This window comes from Lotus japonicus, chromosome 1 (assembly GCF_012489685.1).
Source record: "Lotus japonicus ecotype B-129 chromosome 1, LjGifu_v1.2".
Lineage (NCBI taxonomy): Eukaryota > Viridiplantae > Streptophyta > Magnoliopsida > Fabales > Fabaceae > Lotus > Lotus japonicus.
This window is the reverse complement of record NC_080041.1, coordinates 74,431,544-74,450,619: the sequence shown is the minus strand read 5'-3', so window position 1 is coordinate 74,450,619 and position 19,076 is coordinate 74,431,544. Positions and strand designations below refer to the sequence as shown.

General features: G+C 35.9%; 4 protein-coding genes across 4 annotated transcripts; 2 read left to right on the top strand and 2 right to left on the bottom strand.

Annotated features, from left to right (window-relative positions):
• Positions 1-1,291: 1,291 nt before the first annotated feature.
• On the bottom strand, positions 1,292-3,475 carry LOC130746013 (uncharacterized). The gene is made up of 4 exons (XM_057598512.1): positions 3,419-3,475; positions 3,192-3,322; positions 3,135-3,141; positions 1,292-1,411 (listed from the first exon to the last, which is right to left on the bottom strand). The coding sequence occupies exons 1-4, from the start codon at positions 3,473-3,475 to the stop codon at positions 1,328-1,330; spliced, it is 279 nt and encodes a 92-aa protein (XP_057454495.1). The 3' UTR covers positions 1,292-1,327.
• Positions 3,476-5,161: 1,686 nt separating this feature from the next.
• Positions 5,162-8,901, top strand: LOC130749680 (transcription elongation factor TFIIS). Its single transcript, XM_057603056.1, has 3 exons — positions 5,162-5,292; positions 5,413-5,605; positions 7,751-8,901. Exons 2-3 carry the CDS (start codon positions 5,450-5,452, stop codon positions 8,702-8,704), a joined length of 1,110 nt encoding a protein of 369 aa, XP_057459039.1. The 5' UTR covers positions 5,162-5,292; positions 5,413-5,449; the 3' UTR covers positions 8,705-8,901.
• A 126-nt stretch (positions 8,902-9,027) lies between these two features.
• LOC130749687 (uncharacterized) lies at positions 9,028-9,942 on the bottom strand. Its single transcript, XM_057603066.1, has one exon. The coding sequence runs from the start codon at positions 9,827-9,829 to the stop codon at positions 9,350-9,352; it is 480 nt and encodes a 159-aa protein (XP_057459049.1). The 5' UTR covers positions 9,830-9,942; the 3' UTR covers positions 9,028-9,349.
• Positions 9,943-13,968: 4,026 nt separating this feature from the next.
• Positions 13,969-19,071, top strand: LOC130749661 (uncharacterized). The gene is made up of 5 exons (XM_057603035.1): positions 13,969-15,003; positions 17,001-17,164; positions 17,770-17,845; positions 18,395-18,521; positions 18,712-19,071. The coding sequence occupies exons 2-5, from the start codon at positions 17,051-17,053 to the stop codon at positions 18,890-18,892; spliced, it is 498 nt and encodes a 165-aa protein (XP_057459018.1). The 5' UTR covers positions 13,969-15,003; positions 17,001-17,050; the 3' UTR covers positions 18,893-19,071.
• The last annotated feature ends 5 nt before the right edge of the window (positions 19,072-19,076 follow it).

Here is a 19,076-nt window from a genome sequence, read left to right as displayed (position 1 = left end):
GCAATATTTACTTACCTTGGATAGATAGCAACCACGAGAAGGTTTTCTTAGGTTCAGCTCAGTTTTGGAAATTAAACTATCACCACGACCACTTCATGCGATAGCAATGGAGGATTCCGCCATGAACCAATGAGCTTGAACTACCATTCTATTTTTGTTTGGCTTCTATTGAAATTACGATTTGAACCCCCCACCCACTGTAATGCCAATTGCAACGGGAATGCGAAATGAGATTTGAAGTTTCGAAGAAGCAAAGTTTAGAGATTGAAGATTTGAGAATTTTATTATGTTTTAGGATTCTTCCTTTCTTAAAACGTTCGCAAGACTAAATTGAGTGAAAAAACCAACTTGACTTTTAACCTCACAGTCTCACACATCAGACCAATTTTTACATTTTTAACCATAGTTTTAAAACTCGAACCAGCTGATCTAACAAGTTTGCTCGGGACTCGGACCTAAGACCGATCCGATCGAAGTTTAGATTGGTTGTGTCATCAAATTGGTCAAACTCAGAACCAACCGATCAAACTCGGGTTCGACCGGTCAAACTCAGACGGTGGAATCGGCTCGACAAACCGTTGGAACCTAAATGGGGGAAAATTTTGAAAATGGGCCTTGCAACTCCGCTAGATTCGAACACAGAACATGAGGCACATAAACAAAGTTGCCTTACCACAAGGCCACCTACTATTTAATGACAACATGTGAAGTTTCATTTTTTTTTGTCTTGACCAAAGTATTCCCACAGCCGACAACCATGAGACTAATCCCTCGTCCCATGGTCAGCGCACTAAGCGGTAGGGACTGGCCAAAGAGATGTGATGTTTCTTTTATACATATAAATATAATTACATCAATGAAAAGTATGAGAAATGTTAGGTTGTATGAGTTGTATTATTATTTTTTAACATTCTTAATATACACCGAGTCAAGCAGTCTGACAGTGACTCACTGATCCGACCATTGACTCAGTACCTCGATCGAGTCAATGATCGAGCCGAGTTTTAAAACATTATTTTTAACCACATAGACTAATTTGATCGACGATTTATAACATTAAAACTACGTGATGTATTTCGTTTGTCTCAAAACGAACCAATCAACAATATTTCAGAAAAAAAAAAAAACCTTTCTCACAAACCATTTTGACCATTATTTTACCCTTTTATCCTTTAAGCAATTAAAATAATTTTCAAGTGGGGAATATATTACATTATACAAATGAATATTATTCTGCGAAGTTTCATCTAGACAAAGACCATTTAGATTTAATTGAAGTCCTAGGGTTCGCTTTCGCATCAGACACAGATTTGAGGAAATGGCCGGTCTACCTGCGAAGCTTCGTTTCCAACCAGCCGATGTCAAAGCCGCCGCCATGTGGGGCGTTGCCGCCGGCGCCGGCGCTCTCTACCTTGTTCAGGTAACCACCCTCTTCCTCCTCGATTATGCCTGATGTTAACGATTTGTGCACTATTCCTTGTTTGACTCTTCACATTTGATATCGTTTCATGCTGATCTGAAATTTTGTTATCGATCCTCTGTTTTTTGAATATTATAATCTAACCTCTTATTTGATTTGCCTCATGTGAATTCATATCCTATAAATTTTACTTTTTTTTTTTTGTTAAATCTGTTTTTCACTGATCGCCATGGAGCTTTTAGTTGATTCTACAATCACGTGTTGGTAATTGGCTTAATGGCTTTTTGGTTGAAATCATGTCAATATGTCATAAATTGCACAAGTTAATGGATCTCTGGGTGCACATTAATACTCTTAAACTTTATGTGCTATCACATGTGACATCTTTGAAACTGGGGATGAAAAAAATTTGTGTGGTCGTTTTTTCATATATGAACTATGAAGGATATTTCATTATCCCTTTGAAGTGTCATAACAATGAAGCCTAGCTAAGAGGAGAGGGAGGGGGGAGGGGTATTTAGTTGAAATCTTTCAATGAATTTAGTTATTTAAGATTCATTGGCATTCCTTTGATATTTTTTAGTCTGTCTTATAATAGTGTTATTTCATAAATTTTAACTTTCGATTCTGCTTTTGGCGGACCAAATATGTTTGGCCTGTATGTTCTGTAGAAAGTTTATGTTTGTGATGGTGATGGAATTATTCTCTGTTACAATCTGCAAATTCTAACATATATTGATTCATATAATCTGATGGAGGTCTTATGGAGCACATTGTTTGTTGAATTTTACATTCTCTCTTCATCACTGTATTAAAAAAAAGGAATTCTGACAAACAAATGGTCATTCAAAACTGACCTTTATTATCATTACATGATCTCCTACTTCAATTACAAGACAAGTGAGTGAAACTACGGTTGATAGGGTGTGCAAATTAAATGACCCCAACTCCTAGATATAAATCTTGGTTTTAATGGTTTTATTGTTTCTCAATAGTCTTATGATAGAGATTGATTTTTACTGATAAAAGCAAAGGTGATTAGCTCCTTACAAAAAGATTAGCTCTTACAAGAGCAGAGAGATGCAGGAATCAAAAGACACACAGAACCTCTAGGCCAAACCCGTTCCCTTTTCCTCATGCCTACCCTCCACTACCTATCCTTCCCTCCTTTTGTTCTCATTTCTCCCCATCTGAATCCCCACCTCTCACTATCCCTTGAGCTCAGCATTCTGCTTATGACCTGAAAGCAACAATATGAAGCTACCCTTTATTTTCTATTTGTCATTCTCACTCTTATTTATCATCCATCTAATTCCCATCCCTTTGATTGTAGCACATACCTCTGTATTAAGGGGTTTATAACCTAACCTTTAATATCTGAATAACCCTTAAACAAGGATAGAGCTATGAATATGTAGCTGTAAGGAAAGGAATGTGGTAATGGCTCCAAATGGAATATACCAGAAGTTGGTGGTGTTCAGTCTAAGTAGAACAGATTCATGAGGCACTAGAGCTTTACTCGTAGTCTTTGTTTCACTAGTTTTTTTTATTTTTCTTCAATGCTCTTGGTGAACTTCCATCAACTGTTTATAGGATGTTGCCAGAAGTTGACTTTAACATCCTCCCTGTCTGGGTAAAATATGATTCATGGTTTCTTCTATTTTGTTAATTTGCTTCAGGTGGTGACTTTTTGTATCTTTAGGCGTGTATGTACCTGGTTTCTTGTTAAATCTTATTGTTATTTTAATGCATTTTTGTTTGAATCATTTACAGCCATGGGGCTGGTTGAGGAAGACCTTCTTTGAGAAGCCAGAGCCTGAACAAAAATGAGGCCCAATTGAGAAGAATGATTCGAGGTTTTTTTGTTTTGATAATGTCAAGGATGGTTAGCTGAGTAACTGTCTAATAATGTTGTTTTCTTCGGAAATACACCTGTTTCTGATATTATTTGGTGGTTTTGGATATGAAAATTTAACATTCTGTGCTGGTTGTTTTTACTGGAGATTTTCTGCAATTAATTGAGAAGAATGGTATGAATTTTCCTTCGTGCTCCATGTTGAAGGAGCTATTGCTAACCTAGAGTTTATGTTAATCAGCATCCTGTACCGAGTTCTTGATAAACATAGATAAAAGCAGAAATTCCCGTGTAAAGCTACTGGGACGGATAGCATGTTTGCTTTCGCCTACCAAAAACTCAAGCGTTTGAATTTTGTGAAAGTCATCTTTAGAGAATTTTGTGAAAGTTTGTATGAAATTATGTACTTAAATTTTTATTCTTATTATATTTAAACTTTATTTTTGAAATTATTATATTTAAACTTAACCAAATGATTCTTGCACTAAACCAACTGAGTTGGTTGGTGTAGTGATTCAGCACTTTGTTTTTTAAGTAAGTGATTGTGGGTTCAAAGCTCAACTTATTATTGAATGGAAAAAGCTTATTTGGTCAATCTTTACTTGTTAGAAAAAAATAAAAATTATGTATTAGTTTGTTTTAAAAGAATAATGATTTTTATAACATCCTTAGAGATTTTTTAAGGTAAATAAAAAAATTGTATTTTAAACATTTATTTGATGTTATTCTTTTACTTTTAAGTTTTTACTCTTTCAAGATTCAAGTTGGGGTAAAGTAAACTCATTCCCACGGAACTGGTGATCCGCTTTTAAAGTTGTAGGTTTGGACTTTGAACTACAGACGGCAAGTATCTTTCAGGTTCCTATAACTAGAACTAGAATCCTACTTCAACCAACATAACTGAATAACCCACAACCACCATTACCCGACATCATCTAGTTACCAAGTATCTTTCACCCACCTTTCCAACAATATCTATTTTTGATTTTGTTGATATTTACGTGAATTTATGTGAATCTCATTAAATTCTCTGTAAAAAAAAAAGAATCTCACTAAATTCAAAGCAGTCCCCCAAGTTATATTTTTTTTTTGGTTCCACTCCCAAGTGAATTTGAACCAATTAAAGAGAGAGTGAGTTTTTTTCAAACTAAAAATTAAAGAAAAAAATATTTGTTTTATTATTTTATAAAAAAATCTCGTTATTTTATTACATTCACTATTTCAAATAGGATGATAAAATTGATTTTGAAATAAAATAAAATTCTCCACCTAACACAGAAACTGGCCTTATGACCAGTTCCAATTCCAAGTTTCCACCACAGAAATAAGAAATTATTGCAAAATATTTCAAAATCTAATCACTTACACACTAGTAAACAATATTTTCAAATTAACACTTTAAATAATTTTATATTTAAATGACATGAATCTCTATAGTATTTATAATTGAGTTTAATTTTGATGCACCGACGGTGTAAATTTTTTTTACACCGTCAACCAATTAGATTTCAAGGATGTGTCATGTCAATTAATTAATGAAATTAAATAAAAAGAGAGATTTTCTCACATCCTTGAAATCTGAAACTTTACACCGTCGGTGCATCAAACTTTTTCTCTTTATAATTTCTATAATCTCTTTAAAATTGGTGTCATACAGAAAAACAATTAATGCAAATATAATGCAAGAAATTCGTATATAAAAACTTTAATGTAATTGTAATTATATAAACAAATAAATAGTAAATCAAAAATAATTTTCTCAAAAAAGTAATAATTTATTTTTTGTTATTATTTTGATTTAAATAAAAACATTATCTAAATTACCGGATCGAGAATGTTCGAAACCTAGTCACACCAAACACAACACCAACCGTTGGATCTAGTCAATCTACGATGATCCACAGGTTATATGTTACACCTAGTTAGTTTGTTTCGTTTTCTTCTTCCTCTTTTTTCCTTCCCTACACTGTTAACAACACAGCCGCAGCCGCAGAAAACAACAACAAGCACCGTTCTGGTGAGTTCTCATCACTCTCTTCTTCTTCTTCTTCTTTCCTCTGTAACCCACGTTCGTTTCTCTCTTCCATTCTTTCAATTTCTTGTTTTCATTGATGTGATTTGGGTTTGTGTTGTGAAGGATTCGGAAGGAGGAAGTGGTTGTTGTGTTTGGTTCGATGGAGAAGGAATTGGTGGAATTGTATGAGGCCGCGAAGAAGGCGGCGGATGCGTCCAGTTCTTCCGATAGCGAACATGAAGAAACCCGATGCATTGATGCGCTTGAACAGCTCAAGAAATTTCCCGTCAATTACAAGATTCTTGTTAACACCCAGGTTTTTCTTTTTTCTCTCTTCTTCCTGTTACCCATTTGTTTTTTATTTTAAATTTTGCAACTTTGGTGTTTTTTTTTGGTTGGTTGATGTTGTTTATGAAGCTGTTTTGGTTCAAAAAATCTATTTTTTTATGTGAAATTGTTGAAATAAATTGGTGATTTGAAGGGTTGAGAGAGACTAGTGAATGCTGTGTTAGATTGTGTTGTGATGTGCTTTGTATCTTATAATGGTCAGGGTTAAATTGAAAATTGAATACATTTTGACCTGGATGAAAACTGAGATGAAAAACAGTGTTTAGCTGGTAATGTTGTTTGTTTTGGTCTGAGTTGTGCATAGAATCAGAGGAATGAGTTTGTATTTTCAGTCAATGCTGTGTTAGGTTGTGTGGTGATAGCTTTGCTTGAGGTGGACAGAAACATGTCTTTTGTTCTTTGGTGGGGGGTGGGGTGATCAATCATAATTCAAAAGGTACCTTGGGATTAGATAGCCGTGTTTTCTCAGGACGCAGTTCATGATTGGAGGGTAATGCATCAGAGAAATTGGGTCATGCAGTTACGAGGTTTGGCGGGCATGTTTAAAGTTTCGGTTATGTTTGTTTTCCAAAAAGGTTCGCTAGGGTTACGTCCACTTGGTTTTTAACTAATGATTTTAGTATCACTTTGCATGTTAACAATGAAGTTGACGTTACCGATTGTTCCGAGGTTATCGTTCATGCATGTTTAAATTGGCGGGTGTCATTTTAGCTGGAACATGTTATTTGCTGTTGTTGGTTATGCAATTTCTATTGGAATCTGGATCCTTTTCTTTTTCTTCAATAAATGGCATTGCCGCGTTATGAGAGAAAATGACAAACAACTTCTAGGTAGAACCTGTAGACCTTGAATAGGGAACGGTTGGATTTGGCACTTTAGAGGATAAAGTAAGCTATCACAACCGTTGATTGAGAAATTAACGGTTGAGATTGTGATCATATACTTGCACATGTATGACAAATTATGATTATTAGATATACGATTTCAAGTTTTATATAATATATTGAATATATTGAATGCTTTAAGCCTTTAACGTATATTTAGAATTGTTAACTTTTATTGTATCTAATGTGATATTTATTACAAATTTACAGCATACATTTTTAACAAGCGCTGCATGTGGCGTAGTGGCTGAAAGCTTGTTATGTTGGCAAAGGACCCTTGACTAGCCAAAACTGTTTTTTGTGAGAATCGGGTCATATGTGGAATTGAACTTGTTAAGCATGCTCTGGTTTTTCAAACCATTTCATTGAATCTCTATATCTAGAGCATTATAATCCATGGGCTTTTCTGGAAATAAATTCATTCCTCATTTATAACATATCTCGGCTACAAAAAGATCAAATAATTACAGTATTTCACCCTAACGAGAGAAACCACAAAGTTTTGGTCTTTGGTCTGTGTTTTGTGGTTGTTTAGTTTTATGTGTTTTAGAAAACTTTTGATGTACTTTATATCATGACATCTGAATTAGAACTTCAATTAGAATTGTTACTTTCATATGTATTGCTGTTTTGTTGTTGTTATAAGAGGTATGATATTATTATCCATGTTTCGAAGACACATATACATATCATTCCTTCCCCTACCAATCTTGGGAAGGATCTTGATTTTGACAACTTTGATTCGAAACACAATGTTCAGATCATCAAATTTCTACCTTTTCCATCCCAGGCACTTTGTTAATCAAATTTATTTTTTCATTTGTTCTCCTCCTTATTCCTACCTTTTCCATCCCAGCCCCTTGCGTTTTTACTTGAAGGATATTTTAGCTCCACCTTGAACTTTATTTCTTTTCTCTTTGATGTTTTTTCCTGTCAAACTAATAAAGTGTACTACTAGGATGGGTTTGCAGGTGTTGAATATTTTGTTTTCATGTAAGAACTAGGCTATTTTAGGATAGGGAATAATTTAGTAACCTGTTCATTGGCTACTCCCTTTCTTTGTGTCACTCTGCTGCGTTTTTGGTCTTTCAGGGCTGATGCTCCACATCATTGAGAGAAAAAAAGACAAAGGGGAAACCAAATTGATCTCAAATATGTATTTGATTGCTTTACATGTATGGTTTTACGATCTGTTTTGAATTTGTTTCTTTCTTTATGTAATCTTTCAGGTGGGCAAACATCTTAAAGTTCTTACTAAGCATCCCAAGCCGAAAATTAAGGCTTTTGCTGTTGAACTAATTGAGATATGGAAAGGCATAATTATCAAGGAAACAAGCAAAAATAAGAACGGGGGCTCTGATAATAAGGTTGAGTCAGCGAATGGGGACAGAGCTAAAGCTGGGAAAATGCAGAAGAGTCCCTCGGTGAAGGTTGAGAAAGGTGAAACTGTCAAAGTTGAGAAAATTGATAGGAATGGTACACCAAGGTCAAGCTCAGAAAATACAAACAAGGCACGAAATGTGGATGTCAAAATTGAGAAAACTGAACGTGCTGCTAGTGTCAAGGTGGAAAAGATAGCCAAGGAAGAAAAGCCAGTTTCTGTGGTGAAGAAAACACCATCCAGCTCTGCCGCTCCTCCGAAGCTAACATCTATGATTAAATCTAATGACTCTGCGCGGGACAAAATAAGGGAGCTTCTCAGAGAGGCTTTATCAAAGGTCTCAGAAGAGGCAGATGGAGACATGATGGATGAAGTTAACGCGTGTGACCCTATTCGTGTTGCTGTAAAAGTGGAGTCTGTGTTATTTGAAAACTGGGGTGCTTCAAATGGGGCCCAAAAGGTCAAGTACAGGTCCTTAATGTTTAACCTGAAGGACGCGAAGAACCCAGATTTTCGAAGAAAAGTTCTACTCGGTGTTATTGAGCCGGAGCGGCTGGTCAACATGAGCACGGCAGAAATGGCCAGTGAACAGAGGAAGCAGGAGATTGAGAAAATCCAAGAGAAAGCTTTGTTTGAATGTGAGCGTGGAGCTCCACCAAAAGCTACAACTGATCAATTCAAGTGTGGTCGGTGCGGGCAAAGGAAGTGCACCTATTACCAAATGCAGACTCGCAGTGCTGATGAACCTATGACAACCTATGTCACTTGTACTGTCTGCAATAACCGTTGGAAGTTCTGTTAGTGCAGTGGGAGTAAGTTACTGTCATTTGTTACTGATTTAGTGTATGAAAGTGCGATGACATTACAGTTCTGCACTGGTGTAGCGCTAGAGTTACATTTCTATTCAGACAGTTAAATTAACATTTAGAAATTGTTTAGGCAACGATGTACTTTTTAATTTTTCAGTTTTTAAGTGATCTCTCTTGTTGCTGTAGTTTATTTATTTGTGTTCACATCTTATAAAATTGCACCAATGATTTTTCTCTGGCTCCACTCGTCAGTCACTGCAATAGTCAATGGCATCCAACCTATCTGATCACTCCACTCGTCAGTCACTTGTTTGGTTGTTTTGAAATAAGATGGAATGGTGGGTAATTGGGTATGATGAATGGATTTTTTCCCATTTTATCTAATTGTTAGCTTTTTATTTCCCTTCAATTTTAGATGAATGAATTAGAAGAGCAGTGCTATATGAAAGATATAATAACACAGTGCAATCAGATGGATAGGTCGAAAGAGTCCAGAAAAATGAATTAAAAGGGTAAATTCTGCTGGTATTATTGTGGTATGTATGTGTACATGGCAAATGTAGCACAAAACCCTGACTTACTATTTTCTTATGTCAACAAGAAATGCAGAATCAAAACGAAAGTTAATCCAACGCTATCTATGGTGGAGAAAGAACATCATCACTACTAGCAGGATCCAGTTCCCTGAGAGCTTGAAACACTGCAGAGCTCCTATCAAATATCTGAGCCCTTCGGTTGTAATCTGTAGGCTCTTTCCCAATATCAGCACCCATAATTGCCTCTCTTTCCAGACACTCCAAAAGCTCCACCGCCCCCTTCCCTTCCCCGCATTTGTGCTTGTACCTCGCTATTCCAGTTGCCTCTCCTCCTCCTCCTTCTTCTTCCAGTTTCAGATCTCTCTCCAATTCTGTAACCAACCTCGAACTCGCACACCGCGCCACCAAACATGAGGCGTGGTTTGGCTGTGAGTGGCGGATAAACAATCTTGTATTTGAATTGGCAACGCTCCTTGGGAAAGCAGATGAAATGGCAAGGCTGTTGTGGTTGGAGAAGCTCAAAGGAATAGAAGAACAGAACATGCGTGTGTTAGCAAGACATGAAGAAGAAAACCCCTTCATCTTTTTGGCTGGTTGGTTTGGATCAACTTCTTAGGGAGCGTTACAAGGTTCCAACAAGGTCTTTGATTCTATTTTTTGTCTAGGGGCTTGTGTTGCATTGAAAGGTTCCAACTTCCAAGCTTATGGTCTTATACTATTAAATACTTTCATGTTTTGAAAAAAACTTATATTTTTGATATTTTCTTATTCAATTTAGTCAAAAATATTAAATACTAGTAATGGAATTTTTGACACTCTTGTAGTCCACCAAGTAACCCAATAGATGGAAAGTTTGAATTTCTAGAGTTAAGGTTAGTGAATGGTAGTGGCATTAGAAATAAACTAGAATACGAAAAGCTAAAATATGAAGTTTCAGATGTGAGAGTAAGTTTGGAAAAAAAAAATGCTACCTAGATATTAGAAATGGACATATATTTAGGGGAAAAAACTCTAAAAAATGGTCTTATAATAAAGCATGGAGGGAGTATTTATATTTTTAGGGTTACAAAATATTAAAATAAAACAAAACTATTTGAGGTAATAATTATTTAAATTTGGGTGCCCACTAGGGTGGATAGTTTATTTTTTGGTCCACCCATGGACCATGGGTGTTTAAGTAATTTACCATAAATAAATATTGAAATTGAAAAAAAAGTTAAACCCTAAACATGATCTAACCCAGATCTAGATCCTTCTTCACCTCCTTCTTCACTACATCAGATCCCAACCTACCCACCTCCACCTTCCTCATCTGAACCACCCCAAGTGCTACCCTCACTCACCCGCCCAGATCCTTCCGTCGTCGCTGCTCTCCTCAGGTTGGACGAGATGCACGAGGAGTGTGCTAAGCAGTTGAAGGTTGCGGGTGCAGCAGTGTGGCAAGGTGCGGTTCTCGGTGGAATTCTCTTATGGGTTGTGTCTTCATACCTCAAGCTTAGATCTTTCCCTCAACCCTCTGTGACTCACCTCGTTGACACTGAAACCCCTCTTATCCTCCATATGAGTCGTGCGTGGCGCAATCAGTGAAAGGAGGTTGTGAGGAGGAGGTGGATGATCAGGTTGTTGCATTATTGAGGAAAGCAGAGAGCGAGAAAGTGAAGAGGGTTGATGTTTCTGGGTTTCAGTTGAGGATTCTTACTTAGGCTTTTTTGAAGATTCATGGCTTGATAGAGGTAGGTGTATTTTGTCGCTTCCAGTTCATGTTGATCAATCTTCTACACCTTCATCTTCTTCCGGTAACCAACAGATCCCAAAGACGTAATAGATCTGATTTACCAGCGCCGCTGAGGCCGCCTCTGTCGCCGTGAGATTGAGGTTGTCGCTGCCTCAACAGATCCCCTTTAGGCTCTTTTTTTTTTACGCTGCTATATTTTTGGATGAAATTGTAGAATTAAAGTCACTAATTTGTCCAATTTGTATGAAAAGCTGTCTCTTTTTATAATTTAAAGCTTCTTCTTGTGTCTGCGTTTAGTTTAAACCTCCTGCATCCACCACCTCCACCCTTCCTCCTGCTAATGCCCGCCCTAACTTGAATTTTCTTCACCCACAAATCTGAGATTTCATGATAATACTGTTTTGATGCTGATTTCATGATAATATTATTTTTATTTTATCTTTTAATTAATAAAAGAAAGAATATTACATTGTTACCATTTTATCATTCTTTCAATCCTAGCCGTCTATCTACGGAATATTCTTAGATTCCAAAATCTAACGGTAATTAAATAGTAGATCACCGGTGGACCAATTTTATAGTTACTCACCCTAGTGGCACCTTAAAGTTGGTCAAGATTGTAAGTGGCTTAATCATAGATGTGTTGCCATTGGCTACTACAGTTGCAAGGCGGCACGCATTCTAAAAAGTAAAAATATTTTGTTCACACACTTTCACTTACACTTGATAGAGAGATATATGAAGAAAAGAAAAGTAATTGTAAAAATGATAAATGATGTGATATGAAAAGAAAATAAGATAAGAGAAATGAGATGGAAGAGAAAGTGAAATGTAAATATATCATAATTGTTCAAGCCTTGTTTCATATTTCAAATTTTTTATTTTTTATTAATAGTTGTAAAATTATTTGGTCTTTATTTTCAGTTTATCAAATTTTATTTTATTTATTTATTTTAATTTAAAAATAAAATAGTTCAATGTTTTCTATAATTAATAATATTTTTAATAATCATTAACACAAAAATTAAATTATTACATGAACCACCACAAGGTTCAAACAAGATGGAAAATTGGATACGGCAACAAGAGTGTTTTGCTTTTGCTACTTGGAAGGCACGAACTTCAAGATTTATCAACACAAAGGAAAATTGATTTTGATATACTCGGACTCGCCATCGAGTATAGGTCGACACAGTTATAATTTAATAAAACTTATATCAATTTTAATTTTTAACTAATTGATAGTGTTAAAGTTTTCCATTGTACCAAAAGAAAAGTAGTGTTAAAGTGAATGTTAAATTTTCTTATGGTGAGAAATCTTATTTGTGTTAACTCACGCTCTTAGAACTAAACTAGAGGTTAAATTTTAATACTTTTAGGCCCCGTTTGGATGAACTTATTTGAGTTTATCTGATAGCATAAACGTTTATGCTAGTGTTTGAGAGAGTTTATGCAAACAGCTTATGACCTATTATAAGCTGTTTTGAGCTTATTTTCATAAACTATTCAGGATAGTTTATGAATAAAAACTTATGCTTATATAGCTTATTTTCAATTTATGTCAATAAATTTGTTAAAATACCTTATGAATAAGCACTTATGCCATAAGCGCGTATGACCATAAGCGCTTAATTAAGTTGTTTTCCCAAACGGGACAATCGTTTTGTTGCTTCGCTTTTATGAGGCTTATTTTTGTTGGCGTTTTGCAATGCATTTTACAGATTTATAGTACCGATATACGTCATCTAGCTCCGCTACCAACACTTTTTCTCAACCATTTTGGTCGAAACTTTGGAAGCGCAAGGTTGTCCCTCAATACAAGGAACTCGCTTGGGGGCTTTGTAATGATGTCATTCTAGTGCGTGACAGGCTATTACATAGAGGCATCTTGGTGGATATGTTGAGCCCATTGTGCCATTTGGAGCTTGAGTTTGATGCCTATGTGCTATTCTTCTTCACATGTCAAGCAACTACTTATCCCAAAAACTTAAGATCTAGGGTAAGGGTCAAATGAATGACTTTACATTATACTCTAATACACCTCCCTCACGCAAGAGCCATCTGGGTTTGAAGCGTGAATAAATGCATATGCTGGCCTACCATGTACTTAAATTCCACTTTTTGATTGGAAAGTGAAGGAGCAAACATTGAATTCTAGACCGCTAAGTTATAAAGGCTCTAATACAATGTCAAACAACCAATTATCCAAAAAACTAAGGTGCAACAAATGTGGTTTGCATTACCCCTTTGCTTGTAGATTGACCATGTGGCAACGACAAATTTGGTTTATTTTCTATAACAGATGTTCTTGGTTTCAGATGTTGAGGCGGTGGAGCTGTTTTGTGCATGTGATTTGGGATCGTGGTAAACGCGTGTTATTCCAATAGAAGCGTGATCTGGTGTCATTCTATCTATTAGAATTTGAGAGACTTAACTCAACTCTAAATATATGAAATATATAACTTTTGTAAAGAGTGGAATAACCTGGACTCTTAAAATCATCTTGCAAAGTTGTCCCACTCATGTCCTAATACTTGATTGAGGAAGACCCCTCACGTCATATTCCTTTTTTATCTTCTAGATGAATGTGTTTACTTTTAAAAAAGTGGGTAGTAATAGCACTTTTTATTCATCATATATATGTAAGGGTCGCAATACGGCCATAAAAACATGTAATCATTAAATTCCTTATATTTCTTAAAGATGTTTTTTTGATACATCAGAAAGATAAATTGTACCCGTCAGGAATCGATCCCTGGACCTCTCCATACCCACCCATATGTCCCCCAACTCATAGATGTGATTATATATTTCTCATTTTTTTAAAAAAAATTATATATTTCTGATTTTCCAATTTTAATGAGTTTGTTGAAACGCTCAAAATTTTCTTTATTTTAATTTTAATTTGACCCTAACCCTACCCTGAAACGACACCGTTCAGCTAGTGAGGCTTTGTTTTCATACCCTTTCTCTTGAGTGAGTAGCGATACTCAGAAGACCCTGTTGCTCGTGAACCACCATCGCCCCTTACATAGCTCCTCTGCCACCGCGAGCTGCTTCGCCGCTGCAAGGCTTCGTCTCTTCCGTCGCTCTCTCTCTCTCTATTTCCGCCGCCGGAAGCTGGAACGAGGTTTCGCGAGAGCTTCTCCTTCTCGCACCCTTGCTGTGTCACAGTGAACCTTTAACTGAACTGAACCTTGAATTGCTGAACTCTGTTTTTTCTGCTATTATTCATATTTCATATCAGAATGTGTGAAACTGGTTCATCAAAATCACAGGTGTTGTTGCCTTTAAATCTAGGAAGAATGCCACTGGTTTGGTTAGTGCTCCAGGAACTTATGATTTGGTTATTATGTATGGTTTAGGAGATGTACTAAGTAAAGTTGCACTCTATTATTGTTGTTTGTTGAAGTTTGCTTTAGTATGAAGTTGGTATGTTGAATTTGTTTGGTTAATGTATCTTTAGGTACTAGTCTACTATCTTTGTATTCCATAACAGGTTTTCATAGGTATTTTTTTTCATTTTTGGTAAATTCGGTACGGACTCTAAACTAGTTTACGCATAATTGTGAGTTTGACAACCTTGAGTCTAGACATTTCATGTTTAGAATAATTAGTTAATTACTTTTACCTTTATTTTAGAGATAACCAAAGAGATCAGAATGCTAAACTCAGGGGCGGACCCACGTAGGGCCCAGGGTTCAGTTGAACCCCCTGAAAAAAAAATTTTTTAACCTACCCCTATAATATATTTTTTTTGAACCCCCTGAAAATTTAATATTGCACCCTAGACCCCAACTCCTCTCTCTCACACTATAGTCACTACTAGTCAGATCTCTCTCCTCTCACAGTCACCACGCACTCACTCTGCACTCACGCTCTCATTCTCTGATTTCCCAAGCTGGCCAAGCACCACCACCGGCCACCACCACGCCGGCCGCCGCCGCCGCACAACCACGTGCCACTCTCCAGCCGTGCGCCCCTGCCTTTGGCTGTGCCTCTGCGGTTCTAATTTCTACAGGTATGGGCATGGCTGATTTTTTCCTAACCCTAATTTCTGTTTTTCCTCTAATTTCTAAAGTTATAATCTTCTAATTCTTCTCACCTGTTCAATTTGTTTATCCTAGTTTCTTGTTTTCAAGATTTTCCCCTTCAATTCCAAGTTCAAATTTATATTTTCTTTTTTTGAATCAACAGCTTGTTTCATTCTTTTCCATTGACGTTGAATGTAACTTATCCCAAACACAAACTACATTCATCCTCAGCAATGATATAATGACCAAATAGCATCAATTGGCAGGAAAAGAATGACCTAAAATTACTGGAATAGTTATAGTGTTGCCTATATTGAAAAGAATTGATTTGACCATTATTTGTTTTTTATGTTCTTTTACTTTATGCACATGAGAAATTGAGTTAGAACTGAAAATACATTGACTATTTGATTGTGTTGAGCTGCAAGCATTATGGTTTTGTTGATTTATAAATAATGGCATGGTGAGCACCAACATGTGATGGATCGCTTGCTATATCTTACAGGGTGTTTTTTCTTTTGTAACCTATGGTGTTACTGTATCATCTTTTGCTTTCTTGGGGCTGGGTAGTAAGGTAGTTATTAATGTTGTTTGGATAACTTAACTATGAGGTATGTTGCTGTCCTTAGTTCTTAGTGATTACTTGGGTCTGATTTGTGTACAAGGTAATTGATTTTCTCAAACGTTGTATTGCTGTTAGCACTCCTTGTGCTTGATTTTAGTGAATGCTTTGCTTATAAAAAATAAATAAATAATGGCATGGTAACTTGCCATTCCAATTGGCAGCTCAATTGTTTGTATATGCAAGCTGCTGCAAATTACCTTGTTCTGATATGAATCAAAGTGTTTAATTAAATGCTTCATTATATTATTAATCCTCTTTCTTTTGTTAAAATAGAGTAGTGCTGCCATGTTTTTACTGATTATGGTATGTTTTTAATTTTAGAAAGGTCATGGACAAATTTGAACCCCCTGACCCCGGGGTCCTGGATCCGCCACTGGCTAAACTCACTTTGGAGACAACTTTGATATATTCACAGCCACTTTACTTCCATCCCATCCATTATTTTTCTTCTTCCTATCTTTCTCTTCTTTTCCTATCACTTTGATTATATCTCTCACTTCTCTTGCTTTTATTCCTCTCACTCTGGTGAAGGTGGAAATGGGGGAGATTACGAAACATTAGTGCTTTGAAGGCTTTTACTTAGGATGAAAAACTCACTGTGAAGACTTAATGACTTCATAAAATCATCCACGATTAGACCCTTGATGTTTCCTGGTGTAGGAAAGACTTGAATAGATTAACTTAGCTCTTAATTCTTCTTGAGGTCCTCATTTATATTTGGATTTTACTTTAGCAAAGATATGAGTTTAGAGGTTGATTAGTTACCATCCCATTTGCTTTTACTTGAGTCTACTACTACGCTATTATTGACGTGGTGAGAATTTGATTGTAAATTATTCTTTTCTTGTATATCCCTCTGACACCCCCATTTAAACTCTTGTACCTGACCACAACAGTTGCCTTAAGTGTTAAGATTCTGATAGTGAATTGGCAATTGTATGAGGCTAGCTCTTTTACATGCTAGATTATGCTTTAGGTTTCTTATCCGTTTTAGTGGTTGAAATGATGCATTGACTGCCATTTGAAACCTCAGCTTGTTAGAATTAAGTTACATTCACGCATCACCACAAAACCCTAAGCCTAAGGCAATGGATGTGTGTGTTCTTTAACTTATATACACTTGTCCACTTGCTAATCTAGATAATGTGAGATTTCTTTGAGTCACACTTGTTACTGCACTAATACAGCTAACAGCTCATTGTCATTTTTGAACATTTATGATTGACTTATATATAATTATATGTAGTACTAAGGCTGCAAATGCTTACAAAATTTATAACAATTTATATAGAAATATTTTCAGGTGCATTTTTAAAAAAAAATGGGTTACTCTATTTAGCTTCCAATTGTGATTTGCAGGAGAGTTGTGAGAAACCTTGGCAACAAGAAAATTGAGGTTTTTGGTGGCCATGAAAGGAGGAAGGAAGAATTTGAAAAGGGCAACAGAGGAAAAACATGTAACCCTTCAAGATGGCCAAAGCATCACGCAAGTGGTGTCTCTTCGAGGCTCCAATCTCATTGAGGTACTGGTTTACAAGTTTTAAATCTTCCAAATTTCCCCTTTTCTGTATTTATGCTAAAAAACCTACAAAATAACTGAGGCGAAAGTTACAAACTGTTTAAAAGAACAAATTAATGAATATTGTATGAAAGTTTGCATCTGTGGAAAGAACAGGCATATTTATTGAATAAGTAAGAAGAAAAGAAAAAACAACCTAGATGATGGTCGGAAGTTCTACCCTAGTAGCAATCTCAAACTTTGGTACTTCCTTGACTTCATGAGATTCTTAGGTGAACTATTTCTAATGGAAATTTGGGTTTGTCAGTGTGTTTACCAGCTCTGCAATTAAGAAAATAAATCCCAAATTAGTGATTGTTTCAAAAGAAGGAAAGAAAAAAAAAAAAAGGGAAAAACATAGCAAGAAGACATGTGAATCCTGTTAATATTCAAGATATATCACATAAAAAGCCCATTCCTTTCGCCAACTGAGAGTGTGCCCTGCAGATGGATTTGCATGACTGTTTATTTTAGTTTCTAGGTTTCTTTATGATAATGTTGTTCAGATAAACGCCACATCATTGTTTACTCGTGCATATAGTTCTAATTTATCTTTTGATTTGTCTCAAGGTCATGGATGCATGTGGTGAGAAATCACTAGCTCTATTTCCTGCTAAGTTTCAGAAAAGCATGTGGATAAAACGAGGTTTGTCCTATTTATAATTGAATACTTACTGTAGAAATTTAAAAGCTACTCTATATGTTATCTACATTATTTTATAACAAACAATTAAATGCTTTAGTGACAATTTTATTTCTCTATCTTGGTGACCCAATGATTGTTTGTCTGTTATCATTGTTGATTTTCTCAAGCTCTGGACTTTAGTGAAAGCATTACTTGCCGTATCTCAATTTTGGAAAGGGCAGTGCCTCTATTTTTCAAATGTTCCTAACTAGCTGTTTTTGCTCAAGCCTTAACTGTTTCATTCTTAAAAAAGTAAATTCTTCTAAGCTGACCATATAGGTCATAGAACTATTTAACAGCCATGTCAAGTCCACTCTACCACCCCATTTTTGTCGAGCAGTCCGTTACCTGAACATACACATGGTAAACACTGCTTGAAGCATAGATTGCGGGCTATTTGCATAATCTGAAAAATTGAACTGTGTATTGGTTTTGAAAACCATATTTATCTTTCTTGGTTTGCCTCCACTTCATTGATCAAACCAACCTTGATGCTTTCTCAATGTTCAGGGAGCTTCGTGGTAGTTGATGACGCTGGAAAGGAAAAGGCTCTTGAATCAGGTAGCAAGGTTGCATGTCTTGTTTCTCAAGTTCTTTTCTATGAACAAGTTCGAGCACTACAGAAATCTCCAGAATGGTGTGCTTTTGTTTCCAGCGTTGATTTATATAGTTTTACTTGCACTGGGCTCCCTTGATAAATAATCATATAGTCTATATTGAACTTGTTTTCTTGGCAGATTACTCTCTATGTTAAACTTGTATTTTACATGGTAGCATCTAATGTCATCTTATCAATATACTCATTTTTCAATCATTCCTTCATGTAGGCCTGAAATTTTTAAAACTGAGATGGTAGATGGTTTATACGAAACAACCACCTCCCAACAAGTGAATGAGACGGACGAGAGTGATGATGATGGACTACCTCCATTGGAAGCCAATACAAACAGGATTAGGCCTCCTGAGTTCGATGAAGATACAGAATCGAATTCAGATACAGATGATTGAATCTCATAATTAGGTTTTCATACTTGCATATTCAATCATCAATTCATGTAAAAGAATGTTACTGTTTAGATGTTTCAACTTGTAACTGAGTTTGCATTGACATGCCAAACTATAAAACACGGACAGACCGTAAATCATTTGTTTGATTAATTGCCTTTTGAACTGCTTATTTTTCCTCATCTTT